Genomic DNA, 22,288 nt, shown 5'->3' on the forward strand with positions numbered 1-22,288 from the left:
GGGGCAGGGTGACTTGGGTGCTATGCTTTAGCAATTTGAAAGGCTCACTAGTAACAGGCCATTCAGTAAATCCTCAAGTGGCAGAGGACCGATGCATTTCCACATGCACACTGTACATTGCAAGGCCCGGTGTTTATTCTGGAGGAAAGGAAAACAAACAGGAAGGCTAACAGCAGTTAAGATCCTATTATCATCTGGAATCCCTTCCAAATCCTGTCCACGTGACACCTCCTTGCTGAAATGGCTTTCAGCTGTTGGTTCTGATCCTCTGCTCAGGTAGCTTCCCACAGTGAAGGCCACTAAACCACTGAAGTGCAATCTATTCAGTGTTGTACATTTTTGAGGGATATGGTACCTGTTCCATATTGCAGTTTCTGACTGTAACCGTTTTATCCCTAGTTACAGTGAAGTCAAGCGACTTCTGCCACCGTCATTAATTATCCGATTTTAACCAGGTGGAGGTGATCCCACCATGACTAATCCTAAATGATTTCTTTCTGGTGGTATAATTAAACATAGGAGGGAAAATCACAGCACACATCAAGTAGGTATGTAACCTGGGGGGGGTAGTGTATTATAGATACACATATACATCATAATATATATACATTTACATCCTAGTATATTTACCATATAGGATTCATTTATCGGAGACTTATTCATCAGGACTTATAGCTAAGATAGTGTCCTATGTGAAACTTCCTCTTTCAGCCAATAACAGGGAAATTCACAATCATCTCTGCATAGATGCATTCTCATAAAATAACTATAGGAAGGTTTTTAAAGAAATTTAGAGTATGTAACAGATTCTTTTCTCCCCTCTGAAGAAACTGTCAAAGTACGTTGGAGCTTTTGTATGTGCTTGGCTGGAAAGAAGCTTGGCCAATGTTCCCTTTAGGCCCAAATAGCTCTTCCTGAATTCTATTTGTTGCTGTTATTTGATTGTAAAAATTCACTGTGACCCCTGAGCTGGTTCTGTCTAATTTCCAACATTAATGCTTTCATACTCAATATTTTTATTTTTAATGCTTTAAAATGCCTAGTCCTGGATTAGAGTTCAGCCTTTTAAAATGAAAATTAGATTTGGGAAAGGCTGCTGTTACTTCCCCCTTCGACCAAAGTTTTCCATTCCGCCACGTGTAAGTGATGAGGTGAATGGAGTACTTCCGGTTCAATCTGCAGCGCCACAAAACCAAATGACCTGTTAAGCATGTCTCAGTAGCTGCTGTCCTTCCTCCACTCACAAGCACGCCGGGTTCAAGGCAGTGTGGTCGGTAGAAATCCTCCCTGCCCTGGTGCTAGATTTCTGGAAGGTTCTCCTCGGGGGCGCCGAGTGTCTGCCCTAGGATTGGATCTGAGAATGTTGGAGCTCAGGTGCTCGCAGATATCTCCATTTACAAATGGGACACGTGAGGCGAGGTCAGCTTCACTCAGAGCTCATTGGCACACACAGTTCCAGGAGGAGGTGGGCCATATCTATGGAGGAAAGTCTCCCTGGGCAGGGCTGCCTGGCCAGGGGACCTGTATACCAGCTAACTGGTGCACATGAGACTGTCTGGAGAACCTGAGTCTCAACCTGTCGGTGGTGGTGGCGCACGCCTTTAATTCCAGCGCTCGGGAGGCAGAGGCAGGTGGATCTCTGACTTTGAGGCCAGCCTGGTCTACACAGCCTTTTTCTCTCCCTGACTTCAATCTATGGATGACCTTTCCCCTGAGTAAAATGGACAGTTACCATCTTTCCCCCATTATCCTGCTGCTCTGCTTGCTCCCCACACTCATCCTCACCCTCCTGAACATTCTCAAAAGAAAGCTCCCAGGGTAAATAAAAAATAAAAATAAAATTGGGACAGAGGGCATCATTTTACATACAGGACTCGGCTCTTCCCAGCCCCAGAAATAAAACAAACGGCAGACAGAGAACCCACTCGTAAAGTCTTCTGAAATTCCAGTTCTTAGTTGAATTTCAAAACGCAATGCTTTGGGCAGGCCTGGGAACACTCCCGATAACTCCGAGTCATGAATAAATCTCGGTTGTCAAAAAGCAAATGTGTAGCCATTCCAAAGCGTCTGCCATTAGAATTCCACAAGGCAGCTGTCAGCTGTTCTCTTGTAATTAAACAGCCAATGAGCAGCTAATTAAGACATATGTGTACACAGAAATGGAAGTGGGGATGGTAATGAACTGTAGGAATCAATTCATTACGTGAAAATTGTCAAAAGACCAAACATCAGATCAGCACTGCAGCCTGTGCTTCATGGAGAAGCAGCCCCAAGTATGAGGGGACACCCCCACGCCAAGGGTAAGACTCCTGAGGACCTCCCCACCAGACCTACAGTTCAGTGTCCCGCCCGCCCACATGCTTGATTTTCGTGAGGTAGATCTAGCAGACTAGTTTCCCCAGCTATGTAGAAACACAGCGTTTGAGACCCTGTTTCGACCTGGATTTGATCAATATCAGCGACTTTCACTACAGGTCTGAGAAGCAGGTAGGGGCCGCGCCCCCCCCCCTCCCAATCTGTCCTCCATACTTCTGTGACCTGAGGCTGAGGAGATGTCTTCATCGGTGAAGCGCTTGCTGTACAAGTTTGATCCACAGTAACACACACCTGTACTCCTAGGAGAGGCAGACGGGAGAATCCCTGGGGTCAGCCTAGCCTAACTGGTGAGCCCTGGGGCCCAGTGACAAACCCCTCCCTGCAAGCAAGGGAGGGAGGGAGGGAAAGAAACACAGTTCCTGAAGATTAATACCTAAGATTGACCTTTGGCACACCCACCACAAAAACAAAAACCTGTGACCTTTGGAATAAGATGCACCTAGAATCAGGAACCCAAATCAGACACCTCCTGTCATCTGCTTGCTGTGAGGTCTTGAACATGTAGCTCAATCTCTCTGAACTTGAGACTTGTCTATAAACCAGATATGCAAATTGCTGCTTTACATACAGTTAATGAAGTGTCCTGCACAGCACTTAGAAGCATGCTCAGAACAAGACTGTTACTGTAACCCTCCCCCCCCCCCCCCCCGCCATGATTCAACAAGTATCGGAATGAATGATTTTGATCAAAGAAGGCAGTCGAGACAGAAGTAACACAACTAGAGAGGTAATTCAGAGTAGGAATATGCCTGGGATGGGCTGGCTCAGAGAAGGTCTCAGAGAAAGTGAGCGGAGGATAGATTATGAGTTTCCAGGCTGTGGCAGGGACAGAGGTCATTTGGGGCGCTAGGACACAGTAGTCTAGGTTGGTCTGTGTGTGGCTTTGGGAAGAGGATTGAGTCTGGGAGACAGATGCCTGGACGGGTGTCCATTACCCAGTTATCATGAGGGTGAGGTGAAGAACTGGGGGGCTGATAGGCAGGGAGGACCCCAGCGCTGGGTCTTAAATGAGTGTGTACCCAAGTTTGGATGGAGGAAATAAAGTCTATAGTTTCAACCTGAATTTGGGTTGATAATTTCATCTCCATATCTGAATAAGAAAGTGAGAAAACGGAGACATGTTTTAGAACTTCATATCTTCGTCAGTGAAGATGTGAACAACTTTGCTGAATCATTTAGTAACCTCCGAATTCTGGATGAATGCTTCCACCTTTCTATGCCGTCCCCAGTTCCATGGCCACAGTTATGACACACTCTCGCATTCAGTCTGCACTGAGGTCACTTTCTGTATGAACTTTTCAGTTTAGACAGCCACCAATCAAGCAAGCTCACCAGTTTCCATGTTGTAAATAATCCACCTTGAGGCTACTGCAAGCTACCCAGGGCACAGCCTTGCTAGAGAGTCAGGGAGAAATAACCAGTACTTCGGTATCCCCAACTGTTGCCAGCCTTCCAGTATACCCAGCACACATCCTAATAATCATTTTTTAGTGGTTAGTTTAATAACTGGGTTGAGTGAATTTCCTGACATTTAGCATTCAGCTCTTGAATCCAGGTATGAGCTTTCTCCTGAACACCCTAGCCCCAGGTCTAACCCAGGAAGATTCCCACCCAATGGTCAAATTCAATATATATAACCATATTGTTTTCTGAAAAGTACCAGGGAATAGACACACCCAAAGAATAGTAAGCAGGTATCATAAATAAAGCTCAAAAACTGTGCTCTAAGTACAAGGTAACATGGGGCTGGAGAGATGGTTCAGCAGTTTAGAGCACATATTGCTCTTAGAGAACCAGAGTTCAGTTCCCAGTACCCAGGTCAAGTGGCTCAGAACCCCCCCCCCCCCCCCCGTAAACTCCAGTTCTAGAGGATCCCGATGTCCTCTTCTGGCCTCCAAGACACTACATTCAACCATACCAGGGACACACATATACATAGTTTTTTTTTTTTTTACTTTGAAGTAATAGAATTAAATCATTTCCCCTTCCCTTTCCTCACTCCAGACCACCCCATATACCCTTCCTTATTCTTCCAAACTCATTCCTTATTTCAGTTGTTACACACACACACTCATATATATTCCTAAATACAGCCCGCTCAGTCTGTATAATGTGACTTGTATGTATGGGTTCCAGGGCTGTCCATTTGGTATTGGATAAGCACTGGTGCTCGTCCCTGGGGAAGACTACTTCTCAGGCTCTCGGCGTTCTTTGGTTGCCTATGGTTCTTTGTGGAGAGCTGAAGCCTCTTGGGCTTTCTGCTGCCCATGTTAGCCTGTTTCGTTAGTCACGTTGGTAGGACGTTATGGGTGTAACTATTTCATATTGCTCAAACTTGTGAGTTTATGTGAATTGTCTCCCTAAAGGTAAAGGACCTATGGTCCATTGTCAAAACCTGCACGGGTGATTCCATCGTGTCACCTGCTGAAGGCTACAGTGCCTGATAATCTCTCCTTCCTTCCAGCACAGAAGGCTTACTGGTGTTATATTTTGAAGGGCTGCATGGCAGCATATAGCCACTAGGTGGTGGTAGTGTGCCACAATCCAATGTTGTGGGATCGTTGTACGCTGTGTGGAGATATATTGCTGTGATTGGTTTAATAAAAAGCTGAATGGCCAATAGATAGGCAGGAGGTATAGGCGGGACTTCTGGGCAGAGAGAGAGGAAGTTGGAGATGAGTCTAGGTGTGTGAGAGACATGAGGAGACACAGAGGAAGTAGTACATGACAGAACGTAGATTAATAGAAATAGGTTAGTTTAAGTAGGTCCTAAAAGCTAAGGCCAAGATTTCATAATAAGTCTCTGTGTCATTATTTGCGAGCTGGTGGTCCAAAGAAAAACCCAACTACAGTCTAAGCAAGCCCACCATGTCTGGAATAAAACCTCTCGGTGTTCTGGCATACCTTTTGGTACTAGTAAAATTGAACAATGATGTTAATGTCTTTCTTGCCTTCAGTGCTGGCTGTGTGGTACACTTCCCCCTCAAAGCTTTCTCACAGGCTGCTCAGCCTCAGGAACTCATGTCTCAGAGGGACCTTCTCTAGGACATCTCCAAGCAGACAGAATCCTGCTTCTCACTCAGAAATGTGATGCTTCCACATTAAGAAATGCGGAATCAAAAAAATTTTTAAAAAGAAACAAGGAACCTACTAAGCTTTCTTCTGTTTACTTCTCACTTCTAATTCTCTCCTATATATTCTTTTGGGTTTTTGTTTGTTTGCTTTTTTTTTTTCTTTTTCTTTTTTTTTTTTTTTTTTTTTTTGGTTTTTCGAGACAGGGTTTCTCTGCGTAGCTTTGCGCCTTTCCTGGAGCTCACTTGGTAGCCCAGGCTGGCCTCGAACTCACAGAGATTCGCCTGCCTCTGCCTCCCGAGTGCTGGGATTAAAGGCGTGCGCCACCACCGCCCGGCTTGCTTGTTTGTTTTTTGAGACAGGGTTTCCCTGTGTAGTTTTGGTGCCTGTCCTGGATCTCGCTCTGTAGACTAGGCTGGCCTCGAACTCACAGAGATCCACCTGCCTCTGACTTCCGAGTGCTGAGATTAAAGGTGTTCACCACCGCTGCCTGGCTCTCTCCTATGAATTCTAAAGCTGTTACTGGCATAACTAACTTCCTCAACACTTAAATTGCTTAGAGATCCCCACAAGGAACACTGAAGTCTTTAAAGAAGGCCAGGGCTGAGCAGAAGGCTCAGTGAAGCATTTGCCATGTAAACATGAGGCACTGCGTTCGATGCCATGTTAAAAGCCAGGTGTGAGTGCATGCATGCCCTTGTAATCCCCGTGGAGAGAAGAGGGGTGGGGTGGAGACAGGCAGATACTCAGGCCTAATCATGAGTTCTAGATTCAGTGAGAGACTCAGTCTCAAAAAAACAAACAAAAGTCGAAGGTGGACAGCACCCGATGAGCAGGATATGCACAGGTAACACACACCGGGGAGGCAAAGGACCTGGTCTCTCTGAAAATGCCAAGTTCAGTTTGGCTAAGTCATTGCAGCCTCCTCCTCAGACTCTCCCTAGAAAGCTACACAAAGCTACACCGAACCCCTCCCATAGGGGAGAGGATATTTCTTCTTGAGCACGGGGCTCTGTTGTCTTCGCCCAAGACAATGGCCTCTTCCTGCTTCTCAGCTCTGCCCTGTCACAGCTGCTGAGCAGGCCTGTGCTTGACGGACTCAGCTGAAGAGTAAATGTGAGGTGAAGAGGGTGTGTGTGTGTGTGTGCGTGTGCGTGTGTGTGCGCGCGGGCTTGCTCTCCCAAATCCTTCCCAGCGGCCACATCTGAGCAGACAGCTTGGAAGCCAGTCGTGAGCTCCAGGATTGCTGCCACCCACCCTAGATCCATAGAATACTGCACCTGTCACTGGCGTAATCAACCCCCGAGCCGATTTACTCAATAATGAGAGTGACTCTGAGACCTTGCCTGGAGTTTCGTTGCCCTTCACTCTATGAATGAGCCCAAGTGATTGCCATATGGCTTCGGTAGGTAAGGTGAACCAAAGGAGACAGACTACTTCTGGGCAGAGGGAAGGAGATGATGGACTTCAGAGGCTGATTTCTCACGTGACTCCTACCCCACCTCATCTGACTTGATAAGAGGCTTGGGCAGGGGCAGCCTGGGCCAGCAGAAGGAACAAATCTAAAGGGAAATGTTGATTTCAGAGTCAATTTACCAGTGTATACCTTGGCTTTGGACACTCATATAGTGGTGGGCCTCGATGAGAATGGAGGGGGAAGGGTTCTTTTGACACATTGTGGAAGTGGGGAAACAAACGGGATAAGTGTGTTCTGGAAAGCAGCCTGGGAAATCCCTGACCTGACTTCCTGTCATGCTGGAGGTGGGATTTTGAGCAAGTCACACCATTGAGAGGCTTTAATACCTTTACCCTTCATACAAATAAATAAAATAAAAATCTTTTTTAAAAATCCCTGTGAAAGAAACAAAGAGGGGGTGGACAGTGGCCGAGTCTCAGCTCAGACAGAGACTGAAATGAACACCATGCAGGTGACCTCTTGGTATGTTTTTAAACATATTTTCTTGGCTTCTAAGAAAACTTCTTCTCATTCCCTTTTTACCAAGGACCACACACACACACACAGGACTTTAAATATTTTGACAAGGGACTGCTCTCTAAGACACTGGCCTTGCTACAAAGCGGATTAAAAAAGCTAAGCTAACATGAATCTAACTTACATGACTTGGTCCACACAGACCCCAGTCACCACCCAGGCAGCACATGAGGCCAGGGGCAGTGGATTCCCAGTGCCTTGCTCGCCTGTCCACTTGTAGAGTAATAGTCAGAAAGCAAAGAGAAAAAGAGAAAATTGGAGTCACTCATGGGCCTACTAGCCAAAACCAGCAATTCTTTTCATTTAGGGGCATAATTTTCCTTCATTTTTTTATATCAAATGTGTGATGTTCTCACACTTGCAAACTGGATTACCTAGGTTTAGTTCTTTAGCCAATTTTATCACCTTTTATATTAACGCTACTTCTGAAACATGATTTTTCAGTGGTACCCAACTCCATTGGGTGAGTCTGTACTAGAACACATCAGCCATGTTGGGCAGCTAGTGCCCTCAAGAGCCTCCTGCTGGATGAATCTTCGTGCCATTTCTCTGGTGGTCCTTTAATGTTTATTCCTTAAAAGATTCCTGACTTACAGGACAAGCACATTTTGTTTCTGTTCTTAACAATTCTAATATAGTAGCCAACTTGGCCTCTGGAAACATCCGTTGGCAGAAGCATATCACTACCACTTTGACATTACCTGGTCCATTCTTCCTTTACTCCCTGGCCAATCGATGTCCCCTTGGTTGGAGTCATCTGTCTTTAGCATTAAAGAAAGCTCTGGAGATGACATTCTCTCTCTTATACCCTTCACACAAACAGTTCCTTACCTTACTTTTCTTTTGGGTGTTTTTCTTTTGCCCAGCTTACAATGCCATTGAAAGAAAAAGATATATATGCCTGTGTATGTGTATGCATGTATATCTATATATGTATAGATATACATGTATACATATATGTGCAGTACATATACATACATCTCCAATGCCTCTGCCATGTATCTGGAAGTTAAGAAATATGCTTCTAAGTAGCACATGTGTTGCATAAGAAATCTACGGCAGATTAGAACACATTTTCAAGAAAGTGATAGGGGAAATACTGTACCTGTGGTAAGATTGTGGGTTGCTGCTAAAAGATCACTAAAGAGAAGCCTGCACATTTCAGTCCCAATACTGAAAATCAGGAAGTGAATAAGCACACAAAAACATCATCCTTGAGGTCAGCAGCTCCCTCACATCTTTGCACACCCTCTCATTTCCCACACAGCACTCAACACAAGTGAGAAAGCCCATGATCACCACGCCGGACCTGTCAAATCCTAAAGGCTATGATTCTAAACACTACTGATTCTCAACCACTGAGGATGGAGAATTCCCTGTGCAACTGATTTTAAAGTAGTCAAACCAAGTGTCATCCAACTGTTTCACCAACAGGTTCAGACTTAGGGGGGAGTGAGAGATGCCTAAATGGCCCGAGACTTGAGTGACAGAGAGAAAACTCCAACACCACAGCACACCCAAACTGCAGCGCGCTGAGTGCAGCCACGTTTTCCTTAATGTTGGGCAGCCTGGAGAAGTGTATACTTTACCAAAAAGTGTTTTGGAGGCTGGGGAGATAAAAGACTTCATGGGTTAGAGCATTTTCTGCATAAGGATGAAAACCTAAGTTTGAATCCCCAACACTCACACAAAAAGCCAGGCACAGCCATGGGGACTGTGGGATACAGAGAATGGAGGATCACCAGGGCTTGCGACATGACAGTCTATTTCCAGACAGAAATTTACAGTCTATTTACAGAGAGACCCTGTTTCAACAAATAAAGTAGAGAGCAAGAGCAGGACATCAGATGCCCTCCTTTGGCCTCCACAGCACACACGAGCACACTCATGTATACGCGCATGTGCATGCATGCACACACACACACACACACACACTTGTGTGTACATCTCCATACATGCACCCCAAAAAAAGGTATTTTTAGAGATACAGGTTAAAGACAGATCCTTTGGTGTCATCCAGCAAGCACACAGTTTGTTTTGTTTTTGTTTTGTTTTTGTTTTTTGTTTTGTTTTGTTTTGTTTTTGATCAGCCGAATCATGTGTCTTTTATACAGTCAACTGGGTGGAAGTTAAGGAAGTTTTGCATGTGTAAGGGATAGAGGGCTAGGCTCTGGGGGTTAATTTTACTCAAGGAAAAAGAAGTGACTTTAATTTCATTAATGGTCTCCTGGACGATTCTGCTCCAAGCTTATCCCTCCATTAAATATTAATTTAATGGTGCCCAGTGCTTAGCCCACGGCCTTTGGTATCCCCGCTGGAACGGACACTAACCTGTTCCGTATTTACAACTGAATCGCAGGGCTTTTTCAGGAGAAGTCAGCAGAGCAATGCCACCTACTCCTGTCCTCGTCAGAAGAACTGTTTGATCGATCGGACCAGCAGAAACCGCTGCCAGCACTGCCGGCTGCAGAAATGCCTCGCCGTGGGCATGTCTCGAGACGGTGAGCCTCTCGGAGCCGGCGTGGGGCAAATGCGTGGGGCTGGGCAAGCACTCCTGAGAAGTGGGCACTGCTCCATCAGGGGAAGCCCTCTCGGTCTTCCCGGGTCCCCCTGGCAGCTTTCTGCAACCCACGGCACTTCCTGCAGTCAGCTGACTAGCTGATGGGGGCAGACGGACAGAGTAGGGTCTTGTAGTGAGAAACCCTTCCGATTGCTTGCCAACGTTTCACAAACGACAGGTATGTGTCATCTGAGGGCTTTCAGAAACGCGCCTCCTGAAGGAAACCCAAGCCAGGACAAATGAAGTAGACTTAACGCTGGTAAGTCTACGGGCATTTGGCAGGAAACAGTTCTTCTGGTAACTGGGTCAAAGTCAACCATTTGCAGCTTTCGAACATGTGAAAACAGTGCAAAGCGAGGCTTGGTGACAGATGTCCTTTTTCATTAAGAGAAGGCATAAGGACTAGAAATGGGCCAGTGTCCAGTTACAGAGCACCCCAGCATCCTCCCTGAAACTGATCTGAAGTGCGCCAAATAAGCAACAGCAGGATTCAAGACAGTTACGCATGGAACTGGGCAGGAAATGCAGCAGGTCCGTTTTAAGGGCTTTTCTGAGTACACTAGCTGACTGTCTCCAGAGATCTCCTTGGATGGAGTGTCAGTCTGCCCTTCCCACCACCAGATGTTCTTAGGACCCGGTGGAGCCACCCAGGCTCAAGTTCATTTTCACTCCATATTCTGCAAGTCTACCCACTACTAGAGAGGTCAAGCTTTATGCCACTGGGGACAGGCATCATCTCGGAACCCACACTAAGCCCGGCTTCCTACAGCATTAAACTGACAGTTAGGTATGGCTCTTATCAGCTTGTCAGTTAAAACTGAAAGTTATACATGCATTTCTTTGGGTGCTGGTCATTTTTCCCCCTCACTAGATACAACTGTCATTTTATTAAGACGAAATCTAAAGCCTAATTACAGAGTCAGAGACATTTTACCCATGGGGGTGTTCTAAAATATTCTTTGCCCCTCCCCAAATTAAAAACCTTCAGAATGGCTTCTTACATATAGGTTGTTGTGAGGAAGAAAATGTATTCAGAGGTTTCTAAAATTATATGCCTGTTTGGCGTCCCGCCCCACCTGAGCTGCGGAAGCTCCGAGGTTGCTGGTCTTCTCGTCTGTTCCTCTGTGTGAAGAACAGGACATCCTCCCCTGGCGAGAAGAGTCCACCAGCTGGCCATCATTTTCATCTCCCCTGCCTTCTGCCCCTCCTGTCACTGACAGTGGTGGGATAAATGAGTTCATCCCCCCCAATCAGGAATCAGTTAAACTACAATCAATTAGGAGAGTGAAGTCCCTCCAGCATAGGCTACATCTGCAGAGTGCCTAGGCAGGAAGGAGGAAAAAAAAAAAAGAACCTCCGTGGGAGAATTCAACCCAGGAAAATGGTTTCCTGTTGCCTCGATGAGTGTTCAGGGAGCAAACACCTGAGGTAGTGAACCGGGAGCCGCTACAGCCCTGCCGCCTCTCACCTGGAGGACCGGTCCTGAGCACCAGTGCTGCAGACAGAGACCATCCCCAGGGATCTTACAAGGCCTGCCCTCCACTGTCCTTTTTTACCTGAGGCTAAATGACTGCAAAGGATCACTTCATGGTGGACCCAGTTCAGACCCAGGGCTGTGTGCCTTAACTACTCTGGAGGCAGAGAGAATGACCCCCTTGCACCTGGGAGTTCGGGGCCAGCTTGGGCAACACAGTGAGATGATCCCGACTCCAACAAGAAAATAAAGACAGGCCCATGGCGGCCAGGAGACCTCCTAAGTCAGGCAGATGCAGACATACAATTCTGCAAACTAGACAGCCTCCCCTAAAGCCCCAGATCTGGCTGCTCGAGCAGGAAGAACTTCATTCTTGTGTACAGACTCGAGTACTTAGTAAAGGATGAGGCTTCTGCCTCAGCATACCCCAGGAGCCTTTACATCTCTGCCTCTCTGTCCCAACACTGCAAAGGAAGGGAGGGGCAGGTCTAGGCCAGGCCATGTGATAGAGAATGAACAAGCCCATTAAGCGATACTTCAGAGCCAGGTTTGGTGGAGTATGCCTGTAATCCCAACACTTAGGAGGCTGAGGCGGGATGGTCAGCAGTTCAAGGCCAGTCTGGGCTACTTAGTGAGACCCTGTCTCAAAAGGGTGGGGAGGGGGAGAAACAAAACATTATATCCTCAGTGAGTCTAAGGGTATAAGACTGCAGGAAAACAAAGAGAAAGTTGCCTGGGATGTATGTTGGAGGCATGTAAGGAAGCCTGTTCTTGCTTGTGGGTGACCTGCTTTTGTGCTGACCTGCTCTGAGATTTTTCTGGAAACCCGAAAGCTTGGGAAAGCATAAGGCTGCCTGGTTCATGGTACACTTTGCTTTCTCTCTTCCAGCTGTCAAGTTTGGCCGGATGTCCAAGAAGCAGAGAGACAGCTTATATGCTGAGGTGCAGAAGCACCGGATGCAGCAGCAGCAGCGAGACCACCAGCAGCAGCCTGGGGAGGCCGAGCCGCTGACGCCCACCTACAACATCTCAGCCAATGGGCTGACGGAACTGCATGACGACCTGAGCACCTACATGGACGGGCACACCCCCGAGGGCAGCAAGGCCGACTCCGCCGTCAGCAGCTTCTACCTGGACATCCAGCCCTCCCCTGACCAGTCGGGACTGGACATCAATGGGATCAAACCCGAACCCATATGTGACTACACACCAGCATCTGGCTTCTTCCCCTACTGCTCCTTTACCAACGGAGAGACTTCTCCAACTGTATCCATGGCGGAACTAGGTAATGGCGGGTGTGCATGCTGCCTCTGGCTTGCTCTGGGCATGCCCTGTGATGTAAAAAGGGTACAAGGGACTGTCCTCTGACGGGTGGGATTTCCCCTCCACCTCTGCTGCCGATTCAGAGGCCAGCCTTGCTGTGTGATTGTTCCTATGGTGTTTGCAGTAAATGTGTTGCTCAGGAACTAGACAGGGTGTATGCAAGCAGCCTGTGTCCCACAGGGCACAGAGGAAGGCCACTCAAACGAGTTATTCACGTAGACTCCGGGTATTCCTTTATGCCTAAGGTCACACACATTCACAAAGTCCACTAACCTAATCTGAGCCATAGGTATAATTTTGTAATTTTAAAGTTTTTAATTGACACATAACAACTATGTATATATAATCATGAAGGACAGTGTGACATTTCAATACATGTTCACCTGGAGTAATCATTGACTAAGGGCTTTTAGCAAATCTGTGACTTTGGACACTTAGCATTGATTTATAGTGAGCATTCAGAACCCTCCTTTCCAGCTTTTTCCAAGGAAAGTCCACATTACCATTCTCAGAGCCACCCTCCTGTGGGGCGGGCACACCACAGTTCGCTCCTCTCGTTACCAGTTGGGAAATGACCCATCTGGTGGGCCCCTCAGGTAGCCGAGCTTTGCTGCACTGGTGTGAATTATAAGTGCCTGAGGTGACGTAGCTCTGAACTTGCCAAAATGTGTTGAAGAGGACCAATCAGTTTTCAGGTGACCAAACTGATAAGGTTTTATATAGGGCTCACTTTGCCAAAATAACAACCAGACACTCACCTCCTGATTGTTTTCCTCTTGGGAGATGATGCCCTAGAAACACTGATGGCCAGACAGTGGAAACTCTCCCTTCATTGTGTGTTATGCTAACACCCTCTGCCATATTTAATCAATTTTTTAAATACGGTGCTATTATTAGAAGAACTTTGATAAGAGCCTTCGCAGTGGCTGAGTGATCTGCCGTTGCCAGCATTTCTACACGGGGTCGTGACAGTCCTTTGGGGTATTTCAGTTAGCTGCTGCGGAGGCCAGTGCGCTCCGAGGGAGACCCGGGGTGGCAAAGAACCAGCCGGTCTGACTTGAGCACACACATCCTCGGTGCACAGCCATAGAGGCCGTGTTCTTTAGATGGTGCCTCTGCCTCTGTACCCCATAAAACATCCCTTTTAAGTGAAAATTGATATTTCCAGTCAAAAATCCCCAAATAGAACAACTTGAATGTTCTTTACAGTTTTTACACAAGCATCTCTTTCTGGGTCTAAATTTAAATCCTTGGGAGCCGGGGCATTTAAGCCCGCTCTTTAACCACTGCACAGTACTGAAGGTGTACCACCGCTCTTTTGATTAGCAGAGAAACCTCTGAAGTCAAAGTCATGCTGAGCAGAGGTAGGTTGATTTTTTTTTTTAATTTTTTTTTCCCCCAAACTAGAACAAAAAACTTTTTCTTTTCCCTTTTTTTTTTTTTTTTTTTTTTTTTTTTTTTTTTTTTTTTTTTTTGGTCATGGTATCTTGGTTGGCTGAGCCTGAAGCAAAACTGTAATGAAAATTAAATTTTCAAAAATGAATAAGGATTTGATTGAAAGCCGACAAAGTTCCCACGCAAAGTGACCTGACTCACCCCAGGCCTGCTACGGCCGCCGCCGCCCCACCAGAGGGACAGTGAACCTGCCTGTTCGCCTGCCAGATAGTCAGTGTTGAAACAGAGCCAAAGAACTGAGTCAAAGCATTACACCCCTCTCCTCCCCTCCCTGCCCCCCCCCTCCACAGCATATGATATTTTGGCTAAAAGAGCAGAAATACCTGAATGGGGCTAAAAATGGCTGAGCTGGTGCCCTCTAGTCTCTGGACAGACCTATACTGGTCACCTCCCAGTGGATCTGGGAGTCATGGTTATAGCATTTTCCAGGATGAATAGACTAATAGAACCAAACTCAAAACCAAATTAGAATTCTTCTGAGAGAGGATATTTTCTATTCCACTTGTATGTCAGGGGAGTTCAAGGTAGCTGAACGTGGCATGTAAGTGGCCGAAGACTGGCTGAACCCTCTCCCGAGCTATCTCATCTGCTATGAGATTTCCTTCACAGCCTTACCGCCTGTGGTCCTTTCTAACAAAACCTCTTGACCTCCTGGTAGGCTAGACTTTGTCATGAGAATTTAAGCCAATCACGCAACAGGAAAGTAGGTTCTACACGAACATATCCTAAATCCAATCCCATCTTTCAAGAATTATACCCACGGTATTTTGAGCAGAACAGGTCTTTATCCTTGGCTAGGAAACCCTGCCCGTGGCATTCAGTTAGTGCCTGAATCACACATTCCAGATAACCAGCCAAGGTTTGTTTTATAAAAGTGCTCACAGGGTTTGTTACAGTAACTGATAACACCTTGTTGCAAGAGCTGCCTAAGTAGGTACAGTGCGACAAGAAGTCAGCTGCTGTGGGTTGTGGGTCTAGCTTCGCTGTTGGTTGCACAAGCCACTCTGAGCCACGCAGCCCACAGGCAGCAACTCTCCTTCTTGTGCATTCCCGTGTGTAGAAAGGTTAGCACGCACTCTGAAGCCAGATGATATCTGCATCAGAGCTCTGCCCCTCACCAGCTGTAACTAACACCTTGGAAAAGTTACTTAACCACATTGGCTCAGGTGCCTAGCCAAAGAAATGGGGACAGGGCTGTCACCTTCCTTCATCTTCTGAATAAATGTGTGTGTGTGTGTGTGTGTGTGTGTGTGTGTGTGTGTGTGTGTGTGTGTTCAGAAAAGATGTAAATCCTTTGGGTCTGCACACAGCAAGTGCTGTGTAAATTTGAATTATTGATGTTATCTGTAAAAATGAGGTGCATTCAGCCCACATGGTACCTAAAGTTCTAGCCGACCCAAAGAGTCTGAGAGAAAATCTTACAAGTCAGGACTCCCCATGTGAGGGGTTTAAACGTGATAACACACACATCACAATTCAAGTTAAAAACGGAGATTCTCTTGCCTTCGGGTTTTGTTTTGAAGCAAGCTCACAACTTTGCACTGGGCTGCATCCACAGCTCTCCACAGCCACGTGCTGCCCAGGGGCAGCGGCTGGAACACACTGGGGGCCCTGCCAGTGCGGCCATGGTCAGGGTTAGGAGGGAAACGGACTCACCTGTGTCACAAAGCAAGAAAAGTCGCTCACCTGCTGAGCTTTGCCCAGAAAGCTTGTCTCCTAACTCCTAACAGACCTCACTGTCCCCTACCTGGTCTGAGAGTCACACTGACTTCTTAGATTTTTATGTGATCTGGTTAGACTCTCATTTGCTAAAAGAGACATTTAGAAATAGTGAGGTGTCTTAAAAACATTAGCCTTGTCAGATCCATTATGAACTGGAATCAGAAACACTGCCTGAACAGTTGGTCAGAATGTAGCTGCTGCCCCCTGCTGGCCTACTGTGTGCACTGCGTCTGTCGTTGTCTCTTCCTATTGGCTGTCGTGAAAGTCCCACCTAGGTCCAGGTGTCCATGAGCCATTTTGCAAACGCTGGGGATCAAACCTAGGGTTATGAGCATGACAAACCAGCACTCTGCCTCTGACCTACGTCCTCAGCCCTGGATAAATTTAGAGACAGGGCTTCACTCCGTACCCCTGGAACTCACTACATCCCTCATGACCGGGAACTCATGGCAATCTTCCTGTCTCAGCCTCCCAAGTGTTGGGATTACAGGCATATGGCACCATACCTGGTTCCCAGTAACATTTGTTAGGATCAACTGAAACTAGATGTGCCCATACTTACTAACAGGAAAAGACCTAAGGAAGAGCAGAGAGTGAGCCCTGTAGGACTCCTGAGCCTCCTTGTTTAAAAAATATGCTAATCTTGGTTTATAGTCTAGACACTGTTCTCCATAGCGAGAGCTCTTTTTATCTGAGCATTAGCTTTCTGCTTCCCAACACCCATTCTTTTTATCTTACGAGCTGGCTTCTCCGCTTCTCAGGTCTGTCCGCTTGAAGTGCTTTCTTTTATTTACAATCCTGTTTGTTTATTTGTTTGAGACAGAGTTTCTCTGTGTAGCTTTGCACCTTTCCTGGAACTCACTCTGTAGTTCAGGCTGGCTCAATCCACCTGCCTCTGACTCCAGAGTGCTGGGATTAAAGGCGTGCACCACCACCGCCCGGTTCTACATTCCATTTTAAAAAAAAAAAATACTGTTTATCCAGGCTGCTCTGGTACCTGTGTGTTGCCAGACAGGGCTGTTAGGGTTTGTTATGTTCCTGTGTCTCCAAGGAGACTCTGGTTTTGGATTGCATTTAGGTGAACTTGCCATTCTCACACAAGCATGTCTCCTGCCGTCTGAAGGAAGCTGCAGCATGTTTATAAGCAAGCAGGCTCTGCCGCTGTTGTCCCTGGCCTTGCGTCATTTGTCACCCTAAGTGGCTTGCCTGCCGTGGACTCAAGATCCTGGGAAAGTGGTTATTTTTCAGTGTGATTTGATGTTCATAAACTCCTGTCAATTCTTTCCAATACATTTTTTAGACAGGGTTTTACTATGTAGACCTGCTAGCCTAGAACCTTCTATGCACAACAGGCTAGCCCCAAATGCATGGCCATACTCCTGCCTCCACCCCAAGAATTCAAGTTGCAAACGCCTACTGTCATGTCCAGCTTTTTAAACATTTGAGTCAACCTTCCATTCCCTAACAATGACTACCGTCCTGCTTCACGCGCTCTCTCTCCGATCTCGATTTTAGCAGCTGCCACCCTGGTCCTTCTGCTCCAGCCTTTCTAGGTCCCGAGATACCAAGCACAAATTTGCCTGTCCTCTATCCCCAGATGCAATCTTTAATACCTCAGTTTTCCTGGCAGAGTTCTGCTTGATCCTATTGTTATATCATTTCCCAATTCAATCCTAAACATCCAAGATCCTTCAGAAGATGGGTCCCTAGCTACCCAAGTCTGCTTTAACCCTGTCACGCCATCCAATCTGTCTGTCCCTGACAGATGCCACTGTGTTCTTTCATCCACTGGCCCTTCTCTACAGAACTGATCTCCTTCCCAACACAACTGACCACTCCTGCCAACCCTACCCATCTCTTGGGGTCCAACATGGTATCCCTCCTTTTCTAAGAAGCATTCTGCAATTCTAGCCAACCAACCCTGAACTCTCCCTACATGGATAGTGACTACCTTTTATCTTGTGGTGTGATTCACCTCATGCTTTATTGTCTGATGTCCTGAATTATCTTTTCTGTGTGTCAACACATGTCCACAGATGATCAATTCTAGGGATATCTTTGGCATATGTTTAATATTACCAAAGCCATCGTACACAGTCGAACAACTATACAGCATCATATGTGATGCTCCCCTGTTCTAATTGTGATTCATTCCATCCTCACAGCAGCCCATGAACAAGTGCTGTAAGAAAAACAAAGTACAGGGAGGTTCAAGGCCTTGCTAAGGCCATACAACTCAGAAGTAGCAAGCAAATACATGGACCCAGACCGTCTCAGTCCAGGGAGGGTCGCTCTCTTCACCAAACTAATACATAGTCTGTTCATGCCTCAGCAACGCTTGTCCCGATGTCTGCTAGAAAACTAAAGGTAATAGCCAGTTGTCATGAGAAAGCTGAGGAGATGTTTCAGTCAATAAAGGGATTGCCATTACAGCATGAAGACCTGAGTTCAATCCCTAAGGACCTATGTTTAAAAAAAGAAAAAGCTGGACATGATATAAGCACAGCTGTGGAGGAGGAGAGTAATGGAGGCAGACTCTCGATACATGTACACATGCAAAAATAAAAGTTTATATACATACATACACACACACACACACACACACACACACACACATTCACATATACACACACACACATGCACATAATTTCCTGACTTTTCAAGAGCCACTTTTGTCCGGATATCATAAAAAGTCAGGAAGAGGCTGTCAATCATTTCCCTAAGGCCATCAATCTATGTTCATCTCCAGACACTGGCGGAAAGCCTATGATAAGGTCAAGGTCATCAAGGTCTCTGAATCTAATACGCTCCATGCAGTCAGTGTTGGCTTTGCAAAGCCTCTCTTCTCCATCCCCCTGTCCGTATACAGAAGAGTTCCGGCTTGCTTGCTTAGCTCCACACAGGAAACCAAACCTTGTCAGCACACTGCTTTTCAGGAGTAGCTTTTGAGGGCAAACGACACAAGCAGGAGAGTTACTGGTGCCTGTTCATGGTTGTGACCTCCTGTTTTTCTCCCCAGAACACCTTGCGCAGAACATATCCAAATCCCACCTGGAAACCTGCCAGTACTTGCGGGAAGAACTGCAGCAGATAACATGGCAGACCTTCCTGCAGGAGGAGATCGAGAACTATCAGAACAAGGTAGGGCCGGAGGAGTTTCTCTTCCCATTGAGGCAACATTGAGAAGGGGGTTGGAGGAAGGCATTCGTTCAAGAGTGCAAGCAGACCGAAGGCAGACAAGACTGTCTGGCATCAAATCTCTCTAGTCTCTGCTTAAGGACCTGACTTCCAGAGCTGATCACAGGCTCAAAGCTTTGTTGTCTGCCGCAGATGCTAGTGGGTGAAAGTTCAGCTGGAACAAATTTCATTGTGTTTTATAAGTCCCTCTGTGCCAGTGGGAGACTAGATCAGGCAGCTTCCAGAAGTCTCCATGAGCTAGGACTTGTCCTGATGCCACGGTAGAAGATTTTGAGAGCTAAGAATTGGTAAAATAATCAGCCCCATGCTGCATGCTTCTAGGTTAACAAGGAGTTGGTTAGGGATTGTGGACAAGAACGGGACTTGGGACACTGGAAAGATGGTCCAATGGTTAAGAGCACTTGCTACTCTTCCAGAGGATCTGAGTTTGATTCCCACGACCTGAATCAGGAAGCTTGCCTGCAAGGGGGCTGTTGGGGAAGGACCGGACAGACAGTAGACAGACAGCTACTTAAAGAGCTTGGCGGGTGGTGACCCTGCTTGCTTTTATGTCTATGACACTGACCAATGGGCTGCTAAAGTGGGAGGGTGAGCCAAAGGTAAGGTAATGGTGACTAGCCATTTGCCTTGTGGTGACCTTTGCCAGGGGTGGTAGAAAGTCTGACTGGGAAAGGACCATGGAGATGATGGAGGTATATCCTCCCCATCACCCTTCCTGGGGAGAAAACCATCATCCCGTGGCTATGGCTGCACAGTGAGAGCATCAGGACCATGTCCTCAGGCGACTCAGCTCCAGGGTTTGGTCCCGATCATCCTGTTGGAAATAACCTTAAACGGCAGTGTGTAGTGGGAGAGCGGATGAGCAACAAGAGCTCCAGGACACGGTGATGAGTGGGAGGGTGGGAAGAAGAGCAGCCCATCACCCACGCCACAGAGGAGAGCCAGCAAGCCTCGTGAAGCGGGGCTTTGGCCTCAGCTCCGCTTATTACCTACTGGCGGGGAAGCCTCAAGAGTTCTGGTGTCATTTCTGAATAGTAGACAATTTTGTATAAACATATGAAACAAGGGTATCATCAAGCATCTAGCTCAGCAGGTATAGACAAAAAAATGTACTTGACACTTCTTTCCTTCTCTCCACCCCCTTGTAAAGTACGGGTAAACTCCCTAAAATAATGAACCGATTTAAAAAAAAAAAACCTCCACATACCGTGGAGCCCACAGTTACGGCAGTCATGTATGTTACTCGCCTGACTTGTGTCTAGCTGTTGGTCCCCCATGCTCGGAATACCCCTGACTTTCTGCTCCCCCACTTCGCCACCCCCATTCAGTTGCCTTCAGACAGTAAGCTAGGAACCTCAGGAGGCAGAAAGGATATGGAAGCAGGCTTTTATAACCTAAATAACAGAGACTGTATTTTTAATCCTATAATCTTTTTTTAACCCATTTCCAAAGAAAGCTTTTCACAGACTAGGCAGCGGGAAGCTAGCTGCACTGGGGGTCCCAGCTCGTCGTATGTTAATATGTCCCCCTCCTTCACAGCAGAGAGAGGTGATGTGGCAGCTGTGTGCCATCAAGATTACAGAAGCTATCCAGTATGTGGTGGAGTTTGCCAAACGCATTGACGGATTTATGGAGCTGTGTCAAAATGATCAAATTGTGCTTCTAAAAGCAGGTATGTGCTCTGCAAGTGCATCCTGAAGTCGCTTCCAGCCTGTTTTCACCTGCTTGTTAAAGAAATGCTTGCTAAGGAAGGTGTCGGAGCCGTTTTCCCAGGGATAATAGCTCAGGGTTTGCTTAGCAGAGACTGAACCCTTTTTATAAAAACATTTTAAAGACGCATTCAGCGGGGCTGGAGAGATGGCTCGGTGTTTAAAAGCACTGGCTGCTTTTGCAGAGGACCCAGGTTCAATTCCCAGCACCCACATGGAGGATCACCACCATCCATAACTACAGTTCCAGGGGATCCAGTGTCTCCTGACCTCCAGACACCAGGCATGTACATGGTGCACACATATACATGCAGGCAAAGCACTCACACATAGCAAGTTATTCGTGTATGTGGTGTGTGTGCACATATATTATTAAAAAGATGTTCAAGAAGCATTCCATTTTCCTACTCCCCAGGGAGGAAGGTTACCCTGGGGAATATTTGCACCCCAAATCTTACCATCACCCTTCAGGCCCTAATGCCGAGTTGTTGGGAAGATGTTTATGAGCTCAAAGAGTCATTCCTAGGCTGGACTGTTTATATAAGTATGCATAAATGTTTCCCAAGTGACTTTAAAATTCTGCACTGCAATGTGAGTCGGTCCTCATTTCTTCTGTCCCTTGGACAGAGGGCTAGTGTGACTGGTAACACATGGCTGCCCTGCACTCTGCCACTGTGCCGTCTCAGGAAGGCTTCTGTTGTTAGCAGCTCAGGAAGGCACTCGGGTCAGTGGACTGATGCTAAGCAAGTCTTCCCCATGCAGGCTCTCTAGAGGTGGTGTTTATCAGGATGTGTCGTGCCTTTGACTCTCAGAACAACACCGTGTACTTTGATGGGAAGTATGCTGGCCCCGATGTCTTCAAATCCTTAGGTAAGGAAATCTCACGCTGCTGTCTCTGTAAATGGGGGTCATGTTCAAGGATGCGTCTGGATGGAAGCTGATTATTTGGAACCCAAAATGAAACTGATTATTTGGAACCCAAATTAAAGGGTGATACACCTATTTTACTCTATGTAGCTATCTGCTGTAAAAACATTCTGCATGCAGCAAGTACCTTTGTCTACATCATCTGCAAACTCAAGTTCATTTGTAGGTTAGTCACTGAGTGAGTTATTGTCTACATCACATGTAAACTCTTTGTAGGTTGGTCACTGAGTGAGTTAGTACATGATCTTTCAGTTCCTCTTTCAGGTTCAAATAAATGAGATTTTCAATGAATAAAGTGTTCAAATAATAGAGAGAATATGACTCATATGGAAAATGAAGCAAAAATAGAAAAGTCCATCATCCTCTCATACCGTAACCATTTATGAAAAGGAAATGTAAACATCGAAAAAGTCCAACAGAACTAAAGAAAACTATGGCATTATGCATCATTAAAAAGTCCTCTTGAGTTTCTGTAATAT

At 46.5% G+C, this 22,288-nt stretch overlaps 1 protein-coding gene across 9 annotated transcripts in view; it reads left to right on the forward strand.

The window, feature by feature from the left end:
- The window catches only part of Rora (RAR related orphan receptor A), a 735,488-nt gene that overhangs the window by 702,319 nt on the left and 10,881 nt on the right, over positions 1-22,288 (forward strand). For 4 of the 9 annotated variants that reach the window (XM_042281195.2, XM_076576581.1, XM_076576586.1 and 1 more), the window contains 5 exons: positions 9,801-9,942; positions 12,365-12,760; positions 18,995-19,116; positions 20,713-20,845; positions 21,645-21,752. In XM_042281195.2, coding sequence (XP_042137129.1) covers positions 9,801-9,942; positions 12,365-12,760; positions 18,995-19,116; positions 20,713-20,845; positions 21,645-21,752 — 901 coding nt within the window. The remainder of the gene's footprint in view (positions 1-9,800; positions 9,943-12,364; positions 12,761-18,994; positions 19,117-20,712; positions 20,846-21,644; positions 21,753-22,288) is intronic. The other 5 variants (XM_076576583.1, XM_076576587.1, XM_076576585.1 and 2 more) reach the window with 2 other exon arrangements.

The sequence above is a fragment of the Peromyscus maniculatus genome, chromosome 7 (genome assembly GCF_049852395.1).
Source record: "Peromyscus maniculatus bairdii isolate BWxNUB_F1_BW_parent chromosome 7, HU_Pman_BW_mat_3.1, whole genome shotgun sequence".
In the NCBI taxonomy this organism is placed as follows: domain Eukaryota; kingdom Metazoa; phylum Chordata; class Mammalia; order Rodentia; family Cricetidae; genus Peromyscus; species Peromyscus maniculatus.